At 42.9% G+C, this 20434-nt stretch overlaps 1 protein-coding gene across 5 annotated transcripts in view; it reads right to left on the bottom strand.

Moving 5' to 3' along the window:
- Window positions 1-4292: 4292 nt before the first annotated feature.
- USP7 (ubiquitin specific peptidase 7) overlaps window positions 4293-20434 on the bottom strand; it is an 80210-nt gene continuing 64068 nt past the window's right edge. For 3 of the 5 annotated variants that reach the window (XM_033167534.1, XM_033167532.1, XM_033167536.1), the window contains 17 exons: window positions 19762-19896; window positions 19543-19644; window positions 18232-18337; window positions 17203-17301; window positions 16661-16753; window positions 16371-16438; window positions 15693-15793; window positions 14125-14278; window positions 13003-13070; window positions 10559-10667; window positions 10391-10468; window positions 9689-9789; window positions 8346-8445; window positions 7557-7676; window positions 7082-7153; window positions 5536-5626; window positions 4293-5021 (listed from right to left, as the gene is read on the bottom strand). In XM_033167534.1, the coding sequence (XP_033023425.1) occupies window positions 4915-5021; window positions 5536-5626; window positions 7082-7153; window positions 7557-7676; window positions 8346-8445; window positions 9689-9789; window positions 10391-10468; window positions 10559-10667; window positions 13003-13070; window positions 14125-14278; window positions 15693-15793; window positions 16371-16438; window positions 16661-16753; window positions 17203-17301; window positions 18232-18337; window positions 19543-19644; window positions 19762-19896 (1704 nt within the window). In that variant the 3' untranslated portion in view covers window positions 4293-4914. The remainder of the gene's footprint in view (window positions 5022-5535; window positions 5627-7081; window positions 7154-7556; window positions 7677-8345; window positions 8446-9688; window positions 9790-10390; window positions 10469-10558; window positions 10668-13002; window positions 13071-14124; window positions 14279-15692; window positions 15794-16370; window positions 16439-16660; window positions 16754-17202; window positions 17302-18231; window positions 18338-19542; window positions 19645-19761; window positions 19897-20434) is intronic. The other 2 variants (XM_033167533.1, XM_033167537.1) reach the window with 2 other exon arrangements.

Genomic DNA, 20434 nt, shown 5'->3' with positions numbered 1-20434 from the left:
TGCAGTTAAAATATCAAACTCTCCCCAAAAAGGCAGTGATGGCCACCAAGCTTGATGACTTTAAAGCAGGCTTCCTCAACCTCAGCCCTCCAGATGTTTTGAGACTACAATTCCCATCATCCCTGACCACTGGTCCTGCTAGCTAGGGATCATGGGAGCTGTAGGCCAAAAACATCTGGAGGGCCGAGGTTGAGGAAGCCTGCTTTAAAGATTGGACAAATGCATGAAACAGAAGGCTACCTACAGCTACTAGTCATGATAGCTATGATCTGCATCCACAGTCAGAGGCAGCAATGCTTCTGAATACCAGTTGCTGAAGCCCAAAGGAGGAGAAGTGTTGCTGTGCTCATGTCCTTTGCAGGCTTCCCAGAGACATCCAGTTGGGCACTGTGAGAGCAGAATCGTGGATTAAATGCGCCACTGGCCCGATTCAGAAAGCTCAGCTTATGTTCTTATCTGGTGCAAAATCCTACCCCATGTTAAATCTCTGCATTCTGCATTTTTCATTTCGGCTCAATGTATAAAAGAGAATATTTAACACCGGAGTGTCCACCCCTCCACCCTAATCCTCTAGTTCTGAACAAGTGTCCCAAAACAGGGTGTCTTATAGCAATTCCTAATATCCTGTACCACCTGCATCAAAATATCCAATTATTCCTTTCTAAATATGAAATGATACTTCTTCCTAGGTTAACACTGCCTGGCTGGAATTTTGGGGGGAGTGGGGTGGGGTTCAAAGAAAGATTCATATAGGCACATCTCAATTTTTGATAAAGTGCTTAAACACAACTGCTTTAGAACACACCTGCTAAGAGTCAAATACTAAACTGAACACTGATGGGAAAAATATTTTAAATATTGGCAAATGAAAAGAGCACATTAAAAAAATAAATCTTGGGCAGTAAAAAACTGCTAAACAGCACGGATGCTTCATTTGGTAAGAAAAGGGGGGTATAAATACAGACCACGAGTGGCTTCTTTATGTTTCAGAAAGACCAAAGAAGAAAGGCCTTGTAAAAGTTGGCAGAGTTTACCTACAGCCATCTGTCAGGAATGATTTGATGGTGTTTCCTGCTTGGCAGGGGGTTGGACTGTATGGCCTTTGTGTGGTCTCTTCCAACTCTATGATTCTATGATTGCCTGTACTCTGAGATTATTGTTGTTGTTCAGTCGTGTCCAACTCTATCCTACCCCTTCCCCAGGTTACAGACCTCACTGGAATGGGCTTTGACCTGTGATAATGGCTCTTTATTACTTTGATGGAGGGATGAGATGTGTGAGAGAAAAACCTCTGGCTTTTGCATGGCTGGAAAGTAGCTTACTGTAAAGGTAAAGGGACCCCAGACCATTAAGTCCAGTTGCGGATGACTCTGGGGTTGCAGCGCTCATCTCGCTTTACTGGCTGAGGGAGCCGGCATTTGTCCAGTTTTTCCAGGTCATGTGGCCAGCATGACTAAGCTGCTTCTGGTGAAACCAGAGCAGCACACAGAAACGCCATTTACCTTCCCACCGGAGCGGTACCTACTAATTTACTTGCACTTTTGGGCGTGCTTTCCAACTGCTAGGTTGGCAGGAGCAGGGACTGAGCAATGGGAGCTCACCCCGTCGTGGGGATTCGAACCGCAGACCTTCTGATTGGCAAGCCCTAGGCTCTGTACAAAGTTTAAATCAAACCTATTGCTCCATCTGCCACCAGCAAGTGGTGAATGTGAAAATAGTTCCCCACCCACTGCTCTGCCAAGACCGTTTCAAGACTCTCTCAGCCCAGGGAGTGGTGTCAGTTGAGGCACAGCATGGACACAGGCCCTCCGCTGTCCCTGAAGAGGACTGGATAGGTCTGAACTGCACATAGTGTTGCACACGCATGAGGCTCCCAACATGTACATGGAAACCAAGAGGGAACTCTCTTCTTTTTCTAAAAAAAGGATCAGGGATATAGTGTGCTTCTTGAAAAGAAATACAGAACAAAAGAAAAGCACCCCAGAAATACCAGTTTTCAAATCCATGGCCAGGGGGCAGGGGCACAGAGGTGAGATAAAGAAGCCCTTCATATGGCATAAATCATATGTGGGTGGGAGAATTGCAAAATAAAGAGGCGCTCAGAAAATATACCACATAAATAATGGTGCAAACCTGTCACACAGAAATGGAGAACATCTGGCCAATGTGGCCCACAATGCAGTTTACCCCAAATGGCATCCACTTATCATAATATGTGACATCTGGAATGGGGATGGAAAAGCTGCTTTCTGCAGGGATTGACTGTGCAACTGAGTTTCCCAACTGAGTTCCATGCTTGATGTCTGGAAGGCCCCCAGCACAGGGCTCGAAAAGTCCCTTTGCACTGCGGTTCCCAGGCACCTAGTCCACCTGCCATAAGATGACTGGCAGCTGTATTGTACCACCCGCTTGTCAAAACTGGCTCACAGAGGTGGGGACCAAAAAGGATCTGGCCCCTAGAGTGAAAAAAGGCTCCCCACTACTCCTGTTGTAAGACTTGGGCAGCAGAAAGCATTCCATATGCCACTCCCACCCCAAAGCCATTGAACTGTCAAGACAGAGAGAAGGCAGGGCAGAAGGAAGTCCCTTCCGATGTGCGCTGACAGGAAGGCGGTACTGAGAAAAGGAATTACGAGTTGATAGTGCCAGGTGCATAAACTAGTGTAGGAGTGGCTCCTCTGATCCAGATGTTATGGGGAGAAAGAGAGCTGTAGAGAGGCACCCCTGGAGGGCTTTGTGGAAATGGGGACAGAAGCCCAGAGAATGGAGGGCAGCTTTGGCATCCTCTCAAACTGTGTAGCCAGTTTACTAGTTGCTGCTGTCTGTGAGTGCAGCCTGGAACAGCATCAGCAATCAGCTGTGATTCCTGCATTGCAGGGGGCTGGACTAAATGGCCCTTGGTGTCCCTTCCAGCTGTACAACTCTATAAGCCACCGTGGAAATGTGTTTAGAGGGCAAAGAAAGCAGGTGGAATCAGTGGAAATTGCACCACAACAGGATTAAGTTCTCAGTATGAATGTGGTTAACTGATCAGTGTTCCCACAGTTTCTGGAATTTACCCAAGTGCAGTTTGAACTATTTGGCTGCAGAGGTTTGACAGTCCTCTATGAATTTCACCACCGCATCTCTTTCGTGCTACAGACACAGCTCTATGTATAGTCATTTTACTGCCTATTAGTATGAACCCAGATACAGCAATGCCTCTGGAGCAGTGCCTTTCATTTTGAGGATTAGATATCTGATGCTGCTCAAAGTTCAAATATGATGAATGAATGACACTTACCCCTTATCCCTAAATTAAGGCCAGATTTCAAATGTAGATAACTGGCAAAATAAAAATGGAAGATTCTGTCTAAACAAAATCTTCAGAAAACTTGCAAGGAGAGTGGAAATCTTCTTCAATGTCCAGGCCATCACTCACTGAAGTAAAATTTTATAGAAAATTTTTATTCAACATACAACATTTTTTTCCAGCAAAAAAAGAAAAAAAAGGCAATATACAGGAAGAATTGTTGCACACCGCAGCTACAGAAACAAAATAAAATATTGGCAGGAGGGAATGGAGGAAGGGGGGGAAGAAGAGAAAGAATGAGAAAGAATGTTGGGGGGGGGGTGTAAATTGCTGCTTCTATATTTTTACCGCACTCAAAAACTTAGGAGACACGCATGGGGCTGCTTGTAGCTCCAAACTAAAATGGAAAAGCAAGTCTGGGGACTGAAATAAAACTACACACAATGAATATTGACATCTGTGAAATTCACTTGCAGACTCACCCTGCCCCCCAGCCCCCCCAAAGGAACCCCAAATGTTAAATTGTACATGTTCCTGTTAAATATACAATTTGTTTTCTTCCCCCACCCAAGCCCCACCCCCGCATTTTTTTACAAAGTCAACAGCTTACTAAATGCTAGTGAACATGCCCTCAGTGCTAAAAGGCTATTTTGTTCTGTCTTCCTATGTCTTCCCAGATTAACTAAATTAATTATAAAACAGATGCCTTTTCCTTCTCCAAATTCTCTGGGAAGTTGGTACTATGCTTGTAAATCTCACTGCAACCAAGGGATTTTACTGTCAAACCGTTTCTAAAGGGATACAAATACACTGCACCTCCTTCCGGGGGGTTCCCCAACTTCTTCCTTGGCAAAAGGTGATGTGAGAAAAACAAATTTGACTCAAAATCCATTTATTTATAATAATAATAATAATATTATAATAATAAAAAGAGAAATTCTAGGCTGATTGAAGAGACAAAATCTCCCCCCCCCCGAATAAGTGCCAACAGTGTACACAATGAAGTAGAGATTGCTATTTATTGATGATGTGAGTTTCTCTTTGCATTTACAAATGCACAAAAATGTCATTTAAAGTATATAACTGAAGGAAATAAATTGGGCGTGAGCCTAACCATAGCGCCAACTAGCTGCAGTGATGGCAGGTACCACGCATTTGGGAAGAGGGGGAGGAAGGAGGGGAGGGCAAGGGAGGGGGAGGTCAGCCAGAAAAGGCTGTCCAGTTCATGTACTACAGACAATATTTCGCCAATGTCAACTGCTCTAACTCAACCCTTTCCTTGTTATGCTGACAATCTCACTTTGTTTACATTTCCCATAAAAACTCTCATTGGCACCCAAGCTTTTATAAAACACCTTCATTTTTGCTCAAAAAGAAAAAAAAAGAAAGGGCAGTCAATAATAGATACAGAGAAGCCAAACTGAACAGCCTCAAAATAAAATTAATAAATCAGCAGCAAATCCTCTTGCTGGAGACTTCCGATCGAGTGCACGTGTACCAAAAGTCCTACAGTTGTTAAAAAGGTGCGCGCACACACACACACACGCACGCACACACACACACACACACGCACACACACACATTGTTGCCCCTTTTGCCTCGAACAAACTGGAGAGGGTAAGTCAGTTATGGATTTTAATAGCTTTTTCAAGGTACGTGTAGCGACTTCTCTTTGGGGCTTTGTTGAAATGGTCAAGCCCTAGCCATGGCCTGGGATGAGACATGTTGCCTGGAAGGGAAGAAGAAAGAAGCGAGAAAGAGAGAGACAGAATGAACACACTTTCAGATTGTTTCGTACAAAATTTAGAATGTCAAGAACTGAGGGTGGCATTCAGTGACGTGGTTCTGTCAATGCAAAAGACCTTCCCCTTCCTGTCCTCTCTCCCTGTGTGTGTCCTTCCTGATTCAGCTCCACCAGCAATGGGGGAACCCCCAGAACAGATTTAGGGGGCCCATGGGAAGAAAAGAGAGAGAGGAAGTTCTGTTGCACAGCCAAGTCCTAGCACTAATGGAACAACTTCATTGGATGCTGCACTGAGTAAAGTTGTCACTCTAACACAGGCTTCTATGACAAAACATATGCAAATATACGGAGTTGGTGGGCTGTGTTCACCTTGGAGGGCAAGACATTGAGCAGGTGAGAGAATGAACGCCACACATGGAAGTCTGCCCCACTGATCTTCAAGAAGCCAAAAAAAACCATAAACCCCTCCTAGAAGCAAAGTAAATAAATGGACACTCACCAGGTTGGGGCTCAAAATCTTTCAAGTTCACTTCATATTCATCTTCATTTAGATACTGGTGTCGACCCATCATTACAATGGCAAACTTAAACTTCAGAAAGAACACACAAATAAATAAAAACGTCAAAGCTCAAATGTTAATTTCTCAAGGAGTAAGTATTGTCAAGAAAATTATTTCCGTAGACTTCAAAGTCTTGTGCTTGCATTTTCTTGGCTATCAACTCTCAACCCAGTCTCCCTTGGAAGGTGGCGGACTCTCTTTCCTTGGAGGTTTTTAAGCAGAGGTTGATGGGCATCTGTCATGGATGCTTTAGCGGAGATTCCTGCATTGCAGGGGGTTGGACTAGATGACCCTCGGGTCCCTTCAAAATCTATGATTCTAACCCACAGCATGGAAACAGGCCAAAGTTAGCATTCCCATTTCGTTGTTTAATATCAGCACCACCCCCACATTGTAGATAAGTGCCAATTCCCAAGGTGGGCAACCTGGCGGCCTCCGCTGGCCATGCTGGCAGTTGGGACTGACAGCAGCTGGAATCCAACAACATCTGGAGGGCACAGGGGGTCCAGCTGTGCTGGGCTTCTTGCCTTTCCCATTGCCAGGACAGTAAGATTTGATCTCCTATTACATTACAAGCAGGATCCCACTATTCTAGCACCAGTGGAGATGGCCCCCTGGCATAGTTTCCTAGGGGAGCCCAGTGGCTGCTTGGATCGAGGCATTCACTATCTTTAATGTCCCGTAATACAATGCTGTGGAGCGCCCTCAGCAGAATTATGGGACATTAAGAGAGAGGTGATACAGGCCTGATGGGAAGCGTTTGGTGGGGTTAATTTCAGAGGGGGCTTGCTCAGTGGCTCTCACCATCTGTGCAGGGACTGGCAGGGGTGGAGAGGCCAGGCTCTACCAGCTGTCGATATATGCAAGATATAATAAATAATAAAAATGATAATGATAATACTACAGTCGTACCTTGGAAGTCGAATGGAATGCGTTTCAGAAGTCCATTTGATTTCCAAAATGTCTGGAAACCAAACTTGGCTTTTGATTGGCTGCAGGAAACTCCTGCAGCCAATTGGAAGCCCCGTTGGACGTTCGACTTCTGGGTTTGCGGCATTCGGGAACCAAAATGTTCAAGAACTAAGCTGTTTGAAAACCAAGGTACGACGGTAATAATAATAATAATAATAATAATAATAATAATAATAATAATAATACCCTGCCCATCTGTCTAAGTTTGGGTGGCTTCACTCTGGGTGGCTTCCAGCACAATATAAAAACATAATGAAACATCAAACATTAACAACTTCCACACAGGTGGTTCTGATAAACAGATGTTGATGCCAGACCGGGCAGGACTTCCTAAAATCCCACCCTCAAATCGCAGAGCATCAAAATATGCAGAGAGTGACTTCCTGTGTGGGGACGCAGGGGCAGAGGAGCACTTGCAGAATGACAAGAGACATTCATGTTGGCAGGGCTAACTCCAGGGTAAAAATCTATGCTGAGCAACATCTTCCTGAGCAATCTGCTGTGAGGCAATACCTTTTCAAATTCCTTCTCCTGGATGTCCAGCACTGTCTGAATCCTCTTCATCACCTCTCGAAAGTGTTCACCCTAGGCAAAAAAGCACAACCCCAGCCGTGCAAAAAAATTAATGCCAACCAAAGTTCTGAAACCTATGTGGCTAAAGATGCCACTGAACATGTACTAAAATGTACTTAGCCAAACTTGGGTATCAGTGAAAATACAAACAAAAGGAACTAGATGACCAATTTATGTAAAGCCACCCAAATCACAGAAGCTGAATAAAATATGCATACAAGAAACAATGACCGCAGGTGACTATTGCTACTCCTGGATAGTCCAGGATTTAATGCAACAAACTTTCCCTTCTAGCAACACCAGTCTTCTCCAATGTGGTGCCCTGCAGCAAACCAAGATGGCACAACACTGATTAAGGCTACCATAAACCACCTGTGTTGCAATAGTACATAGTTAAGAGAAACAGGACTCTCACCTGGTGTATCCTTAGCAAGAAAGGAGTGCCAAACGTCCCAAAAACCTCTTTCTGGAAATGAGCCACTGTGATAAGCATCTCATTCTCCTTATCTAGATCTACCTGGTCCAGGGGGATTTCCTGCATTCAAAGACAGCAGCACACATTGCAAATCAGGCAGATGGACCACCAGAAACAAAAGAAGACACAGGCAGAAAAACAAGCAATGGAAACTGAGTTTTTAAAGAATGAAACTCATGAAATAATGAAAGCCACAGCAGCAGCAGCACAACTTCTTCAATATTCTCTTTGTGTCTAGAGATGAATTGGGCCCAGATAAGGAGACTTCCTGGTTCCTCTTCATTGGGATAGGAAGAAGTAACCCCCACCCACCCACCTGCAACTTAGTTGGGGAAGGTTGCTGCAAATGCTAATGAGGTAGAATGGCCACCGTCCATTGTTGCTATTTTATATATTTGTTTTTTATTTAGAAAGATTTATAAATTGGTTAACCAAATGTAGTGTTAACATAATGAAATTGGGCACAAAACACAGCTAAAATCAACAATTTTTTAAAACACACACACACACACACACACACAGAGAGAGAGAGAGAGAGAGAGAGAGAGACAGAGAGAGAGAGAGAGAGAGAATGGAGCAGAAATTTTAAAATGTGCATAGTTAACTAAACTAACCTAGAATCCTGCTCTAGATACATTATGTCTGCCAATGGCCTCAATAATTGAAAGTTACTGAAACTGTTAACTATGACAGTTTAAATATTCACATTTCACACCACACCACACTGACCTCTATTCGAAACGTTCGACTTGTTGCTGGTGATAAACACTCTAACAATTCATCTTCCTGATGGACACCAATTATTTTGTAACTTACAATTTCTAGCAGCCTTAACAAGGGAAGAGAAATAGATTATGTAAAAACACGTATTAGTGTTAATGGTCTTATATAAACCAACAGTGTCATGGGGCAAATTTCCTTTTGCACTGACTGGGGTTGTGCAAAAGCAGCTCCCACCAGTTTGCACCCAATGTCTTAGGTGGAGTAGACATGGAGTTCTGCCGAGTTAATTATTTGGCCCTCCAGACATTGCTAAACAACATCTCCCATCAACCCCTGCCAGCTTCGGTCTCAAGACAGATGGGAGTTGTAGTCCAAGAACATATGGAGGACCAAAAGTTTCCCACTCCTTTAGGGAGTTTTGGTTAATGTCTGATGCTGGAGATACTTTATTTGACATTTGGAATGTTATTATGTGAACTGTGGAGGAATTTATTCAAGAATATGGGAAAACATTCCAGGTTTACAACAAAATAAATATTCTGTTTTGTAAAGATGTTTAGGTACACCAGTGCTTTTTTTTCTTAAAAAATGTTTAGGGTTACTCTCATTTCCCTACTCATATTGAAATACTGTCCCTCAATGAGGCCAAACTTATATTCCCAAAATGTTTAGGGGTATGCATACCCCTGTATATCCCCCCAGAAAAAAAAGCACTGAGGTACACACATAAGCCTTACTTACGTGTACAGCGGTTGCAAAAGGAAAAGGGATCATGGCTGGCCTTCTCACCCAGCCCACACATTGCAACCCTGTGCTGTTCCCGCCCTCCTCTCGTCCAAAGAACTCGCTATATGCACAAGTAGACAACTGGTGTCCAGGGCAGGACTAGTGCAGCAATCTGTTTGGAGCAGGCTGAGAAGTGTAGCTTCTTTACACAACTACCTCCATGAGAGTAACATGCAATAAGGCAGGGGTCAGCAAACTTTTTCAGCCATGGGCCGGTCCACTGTCCCTCAGACCTTGTGGGGGGCCGGACTATATTTTGAAAAAAAAAATATGAACGAATTCCTATGCCCCACAAATAACCCAGAGATGCATTTTAAATAAAAGCACACATTCTACTCATGTAAAAACCACCAGGCAGGCCCCACAAATAACCCAGAGATGCATTTTAAATAAAAGGACACATTCCACTCATGTAAAAACACGATGATTCCCGGACTGTCCGTGGGCCACATTTAGAAGGTGATTGGGTGGCATCCGGCCCCTAGTTTGGGGACCCCTGCAATAAGGGCTACCCACACATCCCTCTGAAGAAGTGCTATACAAGTAAATGAACAAACACTTGCCTTAATTTCCCTGAACCTCTCTCAGCGAGTTCTACAGCTTTTTTACATTCGTCTAATAAGTCCCGTACACACCCATGCTTGTCTGGATATAGTGTTATTTCCTAAACAAACATTAAAGGGGGGAAGGGGAGAAGGGAATCAGTCAAGAAATAAAATGCTATGAGAAACACAAGGAAATGAAGCATAGAATATAAAAAGTTCTTGTTGCTACAGGCAATGGCTGAGACCTGCCCAGGGACTCCCCTGAACCAAAATGAATGAGCACATCTGTTTCCATGACTTTCAACATGGGGCTTGCAGCATAGGCAACTTCCCTCCAAAACACATACAGCTTGTCTATTAATTATACCCTTTATGTGACACATAATGGGCAAATTGGAACCCTGTTGTGCAATTACTCAGGTAGAAGTTCACATAGGAAAACCACAATTTTATGGCACTGAGTAATGACGTGAAAGACATATACTTTAGACAGGAAAAACTCATTCTGAGTCTTAGAAATATCAAGGCATTATATTTTTGCATTATGAGAAAAAGGGATGTCAGAATTTGAATTTTGTAACTAACCAATATTTCGCAATCTCTGCTTCAGGAAATAATTGTGGGGCAAATTTTAATCTGTGAATGCATTTAAACTAAGCCTCCAATCCTACTTCTTTGATTGCAGGCTAGGATCGATATTTTCAAGGAAAAACATCTTACCTCTTCTCTAAACTGGCTGTTTAGCCATATGCACTTAAAACTTCTCCTGTTTTCAAAGTCTGTGATTTTCATTTTAAGCTAGGGAGGAGAGAGGGGGAAAAGAAATGTTGTCATTATGCAGATGAATCAAAGAATCTTCCTCCATACATGGACAAGAAAGTCTCCTACCTGCTGATAGTAAAGTTTCTTGGGCTGTCTAGGCTTGAAGAACTGCAGGAGATCTCTTAAAGTTCCATCATAATTATGTCTAAGAGGGTTACCTGGGCCATCTCTGTAACTGAACAAGAAAACCAGGAGAGAAGATTTTTGAAACACAAAGTTAGTTCAGTGCTCATGATCTGTACAGTTTGGTGACACAACTGAGAAAACCCCTACCCTACCCCAGTCACTACCCACTAAACTTTAGATAGCCATAAGGCCCAGAAGACGGCCTCCAATGAGAAACAAAGGGCTTGGGCAGGCTCATATTCGTCTGCAAAGAGTTTCTTGGACCATCATCCTAAAATGGACATATTGCTGTCAGTGCTGCCACTATAACTTTTACCATATTTAACTTTTTCCATATTTGACTATAAAACATGAAAAGTCCTGTTAAACTCAAAAGTTCCATCACTGTTTTGTGTTTTAATTGATGCAATTATGAAACTGTCCCAAGCTTTTAGACTGTGCAAAGTTCACTCTCATTATGTTCTTTCTATATATGACAAAACTGGGAGATTTGGGGGAGAGGCCACAGAACCAGCTTATTCTAGGGCAGTGTTTCCCAAACTTTTCTCAACTGTGGCCCCCTTCCAAACTTTTTTCCTTCCTGTGCCCCCCACCACCATCCTACCGGTAGAAAGGTAACTATTTAAATGTTCTATTTGTAAATAGAACATGTTTTATTTTATAAATTTTATATTTTATACAAAATACAATTACATAAAATAATAGGAACATAATGAAATATTGTTGAAGCAGAAAAACATAGAATCACAGAGCTGGAAGGGACCCAAACGGTCATCTTTCTAGTGCAACCGCCTGCAATGTAGGAAACTCTGCTAAAGCATCCATGACAGATGGCCATCCAACCTCTGCTTAGAAACCTCCAAGGAAGGAGAGTCCACCACCTCCCAAGGGAGATCCACCTTCTGTGTATTATAAAAAGTAAACAACATTTATTTTACCCCAGTTATTAGACACAGAGGGGGAAGCTTACATATAACAGTCCAAAAGCACACTCTCCAACATTTCTCCGATGAAAATAGGGACGTCCTATTCCACAATAATACTTTTACTATTTATACCCAACACATCTTCCTGGGTTGCCCCAGCCACTCTGGGAGGCTTCCAACATATATTAAAACATAATAAAACATTCAACGTTTTTTAAAAATAATTTCCCAATACAGGGCTGCCTTCAGATGGCTTGGGGGTTGGATAACTCCATACCCCTCAACATTTTTTCTGATGAAAATAGGGACGGCCTAAGGAAAAGCGGAACTTTCTGGGATCAAATCAGAAACAGGGACGACTACTGTAAATCCGGGACTGTCCCTGGAAAATAAGAGACATTTGGAGGGTCTGCAAAAGGTGCACAGGGATTTCTGTATGTATGGGAGAATTTTAAAAAGCTAGTGGTCCTCACTGACCTAGTGCAAAATGATCTTGTCATCTGGAGGAGCCCTGGCTCCTTTACCTGGGAGTAAGGCTGCCTGAACTCAGTGCAGCTTTCTTCTGAGTAGGCACTTAGTTATTTACTAGATGCAAGTCAGCAGCACCAGACAACCCTGCTTGGCCAGGCGCTGAGGTGGATTTCACCCCACGCCTTGCAGAGCAGGGCAGATGCTGCCGATGGGCCCTGCACCCCTCAGCAGCATCTGAAGGCCTTGATCTGCTAGGTGCTGGGGTGGATTGAACCCTTGCAGAGTCATGCCCAGGCAGCCAATTGGCCCAGCACTGGCGGCAACTACAAGCAGTGGTCAAAACGGGAGCTTCAGCGATTGCCCTCTCCCACTGGAAACAAACCAGGACAGCTCCAAGAAAATGCATGTGGCAAAAAGAAGCGCTAGACTGTCCCCTGGAGGGTTGTCCCCTTACCTGCTTCTGATTGGCCAAGCAGATAGCCAACCAATCAGGATTTTTTAAATTTAAAAAATGATTCCCCATTTCTTCTCACTTCCCTCTGTGGCCCCCTAGCCTCGTGCTGTGGCCCCCCATTTACGTAATTTTCACCTTTGACCCCCTTTGAATATCCTGGGGGCCCCCGGTTGGGAAACACTGCTCTAAGGAACGAGACAGAAGCAGTTATGCAGATGTTACCTTTTTGACTCTATTTATCCTGAGGTAGTTATTTTTAGCCTGCTTTTCAATCCCATTGGATTCCCTGCCACAAGTTAGTTCCCTGTGCCTAGACTTAAGACCTCTCCAATTCTCTCAGACCCAGCACTGACAATGCTTAGGACCTGGGTTCTCATGTGTAAATGTATGTAACCAGCAGGCACATCTACCACAGGAGCTATAACTTAGATTTAGGGCTTTAGCAACTTACGGTACCCCAAAGACTACTACTGTGCTAAAACAGCATAAAAGGCACTACAGCTGAAATATTAATTCAGATGATCACTTCTTACCCTTGGGACTTGAAAAACTGTAGTAGCATAGGGTCTGTATTCAGCCTTTGGGCGACTGTCTTTGCAACCTAGGAAAATAAATGTTTTTAAAAAATCAGAATAGAAAGCAGCCCAGTATTTGGTAAAGTTAAGACAGTGAATTTGAGATTGCACTGGGAACAGTCCACAATGCCTAGGTTTTTTCACTTTTGTCTGAAAGATACTTGCTGCTAATGAGCATTGGAGCCCTTTTAGTACATGATGGGGCTCATGGTTTGCTTTAATTTTAAGTAAGAACAAAGTTACCGTACACATGCACAAGGGAACAAGGTGGAAGAGGTGACTATAGCATGTCAAGCTGGAGAAGGGTGGTGCACTGTCAGAATACCCCACGAGGTACACTGAGCTAAATGAAGCAATGGTCTGGCCTGGTATAAGGCAAGTTTCATATGTTTCATTCCAGAAATATTTTATATGACTACCACAGTCTGGAATAAAGGGGCATTATTTTCAAAGACGTTTACAAATCTGATGGTTTTGCACCTAATTTCATTGATGGAAATGTAAGGGAGTATATTTAATACAGTAAGCCCGCAACTTACGCACATTTCACTTGTGCACATTCAGCTTTATGCACTCAGTAAAAAAAAAGGGTGTGTGTGTGTACACACACACACACACACACACACACACACACACACAGTGGTACCTCGGGTTACAGACGCTTCGGGTTACAGACTCCACTAACCTAGAAATAGTACCTCGGGTTAAGAACTTTGCTTCAGGATGAGACCAGAAATCGCACAGTGAAGGCATCGCGGCAGTGGGAGGCCCCATTAGCTAAAGTGGTGCTTCAGGTTAAGAACAGTTTCAGGTTAAGAACGGACCTCCAGAACGAATCAAGTTCATAACCCGAGGTGTGTGTGTGTATGGCATGGCATGGCATGGCATGGCAGAAAAGAGGCAGAAAGGAGACAGGTGTCCAGGAAAAAAGGCTTTGGCAATCCCACCCGCCGCTGAACCCAATGTTTTTTTTTTTGTTGTTTTTTTTTTTTTTTTTTTTTTTTTTTTTACTATACATGGTTTTAGCTTTAGGAAAGTTCCCCAGAGATAACCCCTGTGTAAGTTGCGGGCTTACTGTACCTGAAAATAATTCATTCTGTTGGATAACGTGACAACAAAACCGGGATCATTGGGGATGGTCTTGTCACAGAAGATGACATCAACTCGGTGGTAAAGGTCTCTGAAGTACTCTTTTGCTGTTGGTAGCTCACTGCTATCATTCTCGGGGTCATCCCTGTTAACAGAAAAGATCACAGCTGGTTTAACTACACAAAGGTTGTTGAAAAGCTCAGATAATGTAGGAAGTCTTTAAAGCCTTGAAGCTTTTTGCACAGCCTTCAGAAATAATCCAAAGCAGCTGAATAGATCTGTGGTTCCCAAGCTTTTTTGGGCCATTCCCCGGCCCTGCCTGGGGGTTCCATAAACTCATCCCCAGTGCCCCATACCCAATAAAAAAAGCATTATTCAGAACAGCTGTTTGCACAACCCACTAAGGAAGATAATAATACAATAAAATTCAAACCCGTAACAATGAATTGCACATTTATTAAAAATCCAGTTTGAAACTATTGGGTTTAATTAATTCAACAAAATTTATGAACTTGATCCAGAGATGATATTGCATGAAAAGCATTTTTACACATTCTTACTAATGAAAACATAAGTGTGAAGAAAATTAGCTTAAAATATTTATACAGTGATACTCTGATTACATACGCTTCAGGTTACATACTCCACTAACCCAGAAATAACACTTCAGGTTAAGAACTTTGCTTCAGGATAAGAACAGAAATTGTGCTCTGGTGGTGCAGCGGCAGCGGGAGGTCCCAGTAGCTAAAGTGGTAAGTACGTAACCAGAGGCAGCACTGTATATAATCTCTTACCAAATATGCACAAACCTCCACCTACTGTAACTAATTTATAGGAAAATCAATAGCTATTACCAATAATTGGCCATCTTGCGACTTGTGAAAACTCAGAATAATAAATGCAAACAAACAAACATGACCAAAGGAAATCGTTTTGAAAGCGATTAAGAGCAATAAGTTTAAACATGAAGCAAGGAAGCTGTTTGCTCTAGGCTCTAGACCGGTCAATCATAGATAATCAATCCACACACCTGGAGGGGCCCAACTTCAACACCCTCTGCTGTCCCCCATGACTCTTAGTGCCCCCCTCAGGTAATCCCACCACCTGCCTGGGGAAAGAACTGCCCACTTTGGGAACCACTAATCTATATGAACATACATGAGCCTATTTCTCTAGGAAACAGGGGATTGACACAGTGCTCCCTCCAAATCAACCATTTATGGTGAAAATTACATCATCTATGTGGCAAATGACAACAGAGTCTTTGTAGGTTCAAACCAGCATTGGGTAGTACTGGAGCTGATGGTGGACTACATATTTTCCTTTTTTGCTACTCGTTTCTCTCCCCACTTTATTCTCTTCCATCTTTCTTCCAGCTGCCCCCAACCCCCCCCCAAAGCCACACTCCCCTGCCCTGAATACAATAATAATCAAATCTGCATGGGAGATTTCCCCACTTTTGCCTAACCAAGACAGGTGGGTGCATACCGATTCTATTTAAAAAAGCACTGCAAAGCTTGTGTGGTGAATGATTGTAGTAAGCCTCAGTGATAACCTACTTTTGAAACACAATGATGTCACCATCCATGAGTTCATCAAGAGCTTTGTCAAGGGAAACATCATAGTCTTGAATTCTCTCCGTTAAATTCGGCTTAACTTCCTGAGGCAAAAAGGAAAGAGATATCACAAGACAGTGATTAGACATTAGTACACACACCAAACACTCCAAAGACAAAGTCCATATGCAAACAATGACATCTCAGCTTCATAAGCCAAAACATGAAGCATCATTTTGATTACACACAGCCCTTTTACACAAGAGAAGAAGCAAACCAGGAAGGTTCATTAATTTCAATGGGTCTACTCTGAGCAGTGGTTCACCTAATGATGTTTGTAACAGAGCAACACAAAGTATTTTTAAGCTGGGTGAAATTTATGATTCAAATGGTGTATTTTAAGGGGGGGGGTAATCACATTACTGACACCACAGAACTATTTTGTAAAGTCTGAAACAGTGTAGTTTTTGTTAGATGTGAGCTTTTCATTTTAAAGAAAGTTATTTTACAGAGATTCAATTTTTCAAGAAATTCCTTAGTTCAGGTTGCGTTGCATCTATCTTGCAATCATGGAATTTTGAGACTCCTTTGTTGCAGTGATATGCAGTACTTCAGCAAAAGTTTCTAAATGAACAACCGTAACATTGTGACCTAGCTTAAGTAATAGTAAGTGATCCAAACCTCATAGAGGATAAGATTAGATTCTTGGGGAAATCCTGCTCTTTCACACATAACCGGCAGCAAGTCACCTTTGGGGAAAAGAAAAGAAAGAGTATTTACCATTTACTACTCCAAATTGGAGGGGGGCATCTATTACAACACCCTGCTTTTTAAACATGCCATCTTAAAGTTTATAACACAAGAGACAAAGATAAAATTATGAAGCTACTTGACCATCTGAGTTCAGGTAGGCTGAAGCACTAACATGTGTAGTTTCATAGCATTTTTCAACTATAACCTTGCAGACTTACGTATTTTGCAGGATATAGGTGTGTAGATATGTCCACAATAATTCAAACTCCGTGTCTTTGGATCATACATCTTCAGAAACAGCATTACATCATCTACAATTGAGAAACAAAAGTTTGTAGCAGAAGAAAGCCTCCATTTGAGGACAAGTTACTTTTGTACAGGTTAAGGAACACTTTCTTTAAATCAAGAACAGGGGAAATGGTATGGATACTTCGTTATCCAATGAAGTAGTTCCATTAGCACAGGGGTGGACAACCTCTAGCCCAAGGGCCAAATATGGTCCTTCAGGCCCCACCCCTCACTGGTCCTGCTTTTCACCCAAAATGGTTTGCCCAGTTGGAATGAGTCCTTAAACTCTGATAATACCATTTTTCTCTGAATGGACGATAGAAAGGGGTGTGTATCTGCAGAAATGAACCTACTGTACGCAAAGGTAAAATTTACATTCACTGTTCCACCCAGTTGCACCAGGTCCATTGGCAGACCAATTCTGCGTTACAAAGACGTCTGCAAATATGACATGAAGGCTGGCAATATCTACCCTGCCGTGTGGGAATCCCTTGGAGATGACTGCAGACAGTGCCTGGAGACAGACAGACAGTTCGTGCATCCATACCAGTGACCAGAGGAGGAATGACCACTAGGAGGAGAGCAGAGAGAAGAAACGCCATGGTACTTCTGCAGCAGCACAACCGGACACCTTCACATGCCCCAGCTGCAACAAAACATGTCTCTCCCATATCAGTTTCTACAGCCACTGCAGGCGCTGTAACCTTCCAACAGTTTGACTTCACCCCCGAAGGTGCACTCCTCCGTTGTCTCCAGAAACAGACACATGCCAATCATGGCCCTCAAAAGGTTGTCCAGAAGGGAATGTGGTCCTCAGACTGAAATAAAGGTTCCACATCCTTGCCTTGGTGCAACAGAACTCTTCCCTTTCCTCTCTCCATGCCCTACCAAATCTGTTCTGGAGGGTTGTGGAGAACCACAAAACAGATTTAGAAAGGGGCACAGGATGATGAGAGGGTTGGGAGGATGGGAAGTTCTGTTGCACAGACGGAAGTCCTTGAGCTAATAGAACTACTTCATTGAACACTATCCTAAGTATTAAATAGTTTTTATTATCAGGATCTTATCTACTTAAAGGGATTTCTAAAATGCAAATTTGCACTCTGTGCTGTAATTTCAAAGCGACAGCTATTTATTTACTCTCAGAACAACTTTGTGTCACCTGAAAACTTGTACACTCCACTTCCAAGCAAAATGGATACAAAAGTCATAAGCTTCTGTACATTCCAATGGCTGGGATCCAAATGGCTTGGATATACCTAGTGGAATTTTTGACTTCTTCACCTTGAATGGAAGATTCCCAGAGTGTACTGGACACTACATGCGAAACTTCCCTCAGGTTTAAAAGAAGCTTGCCATGTGGTACAGGGAGCTGCTATTTTGTGGGGAGAGGGGAGTGATTTTATCAGTGATAACAAATACACAAAAAATAACTTGGATATGTGGGAAGGTAGCCACAAGGATCTTAGGAATCGGGTCAACATCTTAAACGTATGCTTACGGTCTTTGTCAAACTTGGGTAATGTTGCTCCTGTAGCAGCCATTTCTGGATCTACAGTTTCTAAGAATATTGTCCATGGATTTTCATTGTCACTGAGCTCAATCATCTGTGAAGTTAAGGAAAGACACCAGATTGGGGTGGGAGGGGAGAGGTCACACTGTGAAGAAATGCTTTCTTCAGTATATATTTGTTATGATGGCATCAGGTTGTTTGAAAGTGTGAAATACTTCTGTGGGCTACTTAGAGGAGGTGTGAGATAAAAAGATGACAAACAAAAAATATGCCTACATCAGCCCCACAGCCGCTTAAAGAAAATAATAATCTCTTTTGGACAAATAAGTTGCCGGAGTCATTGATCAAGGTGCCCTGAAATATAGAGATGTGACAGGACAAAACAAGAGCCTGGCTGTTCGATCAGGCCAGTGGCCCATCTAGTCTAACACCTTGGTCTCACAGTGGTGAAACAGATACCTATGGGAAGTGCACAATCACACACCCCTTCATATGCCACAACACTCTTCCAACTTACATTCCCAGCAACTGGTATAGGGGAACCCCCACTTATGTGGAGGTTCTATACCGGGACGTGCATGAATAGGAATTCATTCCCCTGTTCCGCCCCTGCCCCTTTTTGGCATTAAAGTCTGTCAGCGGGAGTGCGCATGTTGATCACACACAAGTGGAGAGGCCCTGCCTTGTATTCACAGGCATACTGCCTCCCGCAGTGGAGATAGAACACAGTCAAATGTGGCTAGTAACTTTTGATCTGTGAAGTTATCTAATCCCCTTTTAAAGCTAAAGGGGCAGTGATAAAGCACTTTCCTAGTGAAGTACATCTTTACAATGAGATCCATGTTTTGGCTCTGTTTAGATCCTGCTGCATATCCACCTCTCCCCTCACTCCTGTATCAGAATGCACTGAGGCAAGGATAGGTGCTCTAACATTTCAAAACAAGCCATGCCTTTCTGGCATCTCAACAGCAATCTTGCCAACATCCAGATGAGACAATTCCTTACATCCCACTTCTACTGAAGTTCTTGAAACACTGCCCTATTATCAAGAGGCTATAAAATGATTATTAACTTTCTGGAGGACCTGAGTTACAAAAGAATTTTAAACATTCAACCAGGATTTCACTGACACGTGCAATGAACAATTGTGATTAAGCATACACAAAAATGGATGCCCTAATCTGAAGCACTACATTAAGGAAACAGAATCTCTTATTTCACTGGTGCATTTTTACTGCTCAATGCATAAGTGCTACAACAAATTTAGAATTAATATTCCCTCTACCACGGCACACTCACAGTTTTATTGCCATCAGCTTCATTGTCTAACATGGCTGGCCTTTTTGTCCCATTACTTCGGGCTTGCATTGGCCACAACCGTATTTGATCTTGTGGAAAGCCCTACAAAGGTGGGGGGGGGGAGTGACATTTAGAAAGAGGTCAGTCATTACAGAATTACAAATGGTTCCATAAAGAGTAACACAGCTGATTGGGTAAGATCTGTCATAGAAAGCTCACCATTGTTTGAGACAGGTTTTGAACAAATTCTGCTAGTGTTGAATTTTTCAGCACTTTGAACACAGTGTATTTCACTTTTTCTTCATCGTACATGTCGTTGCCTTGATGGCCACAGAACTGGTCCTCTGTTACTATCTGAAAGTTCAAAACATGATTTGTTATTGAAATCACCAAGCAATTGCAGTAGTTCACAATTGAAGCTTAGCTTCTTTTCCTCAAGGCCTTAACACGCCACAGGACTGAGGAACCTTTTGGCCCTCCAGATGTAGCTCAGTTACAAGTCCTATCATCCCTTGCTGAGGATGATGGGAGTTGCAGAGTTGGACATTTGGAGGGCCAAAGTTTCCCCACATCTGACTTATAGGATCATGGCATGCCCCCACCCCATGTAAATCCCAGTGTGAGGATCCCAGCAGTGGCACAAACGGACCAGGTGTTTCCTTGTGCCAACATTAATACCCAGTTTGGGTTCCAGCATCACAGCTGTGCTCATGTGTTTTCAATTACTTCTGCTTGGTACAGAAGGAAAAAGCAAGGGGCTCCTACACTGCTCAGTAAGAATATCCTGCAGTCTAACAATCCTATGGATATATGCAGTAAAGGCCAGTCCACAAAGTGGCTATTTCTTGTAGCAAATGTAAGGATTCCCTGGCAAGGCAGTTCTGCTGAAATT

This window comes from Lacerta agilis, chromosome 13 (genome assembly GCF_009819535.1).
Source record: "Lacerta agilis isolate rLacAgi1 chromosome 13, rLacAgi1.pri, whole genome shotgun sequence".
Lineage (NCBI taxonomy): Eukaryota > Metazoa > Chordata > Lepidosauria > Squamata > Lacertidae > Lacerta > Lacerta agilis.
The sequence above is the reverse complement of the archived record's forward strand: the minus strand, read 5'-3'. Positions and strand labels throughout refer to the sequence as shown.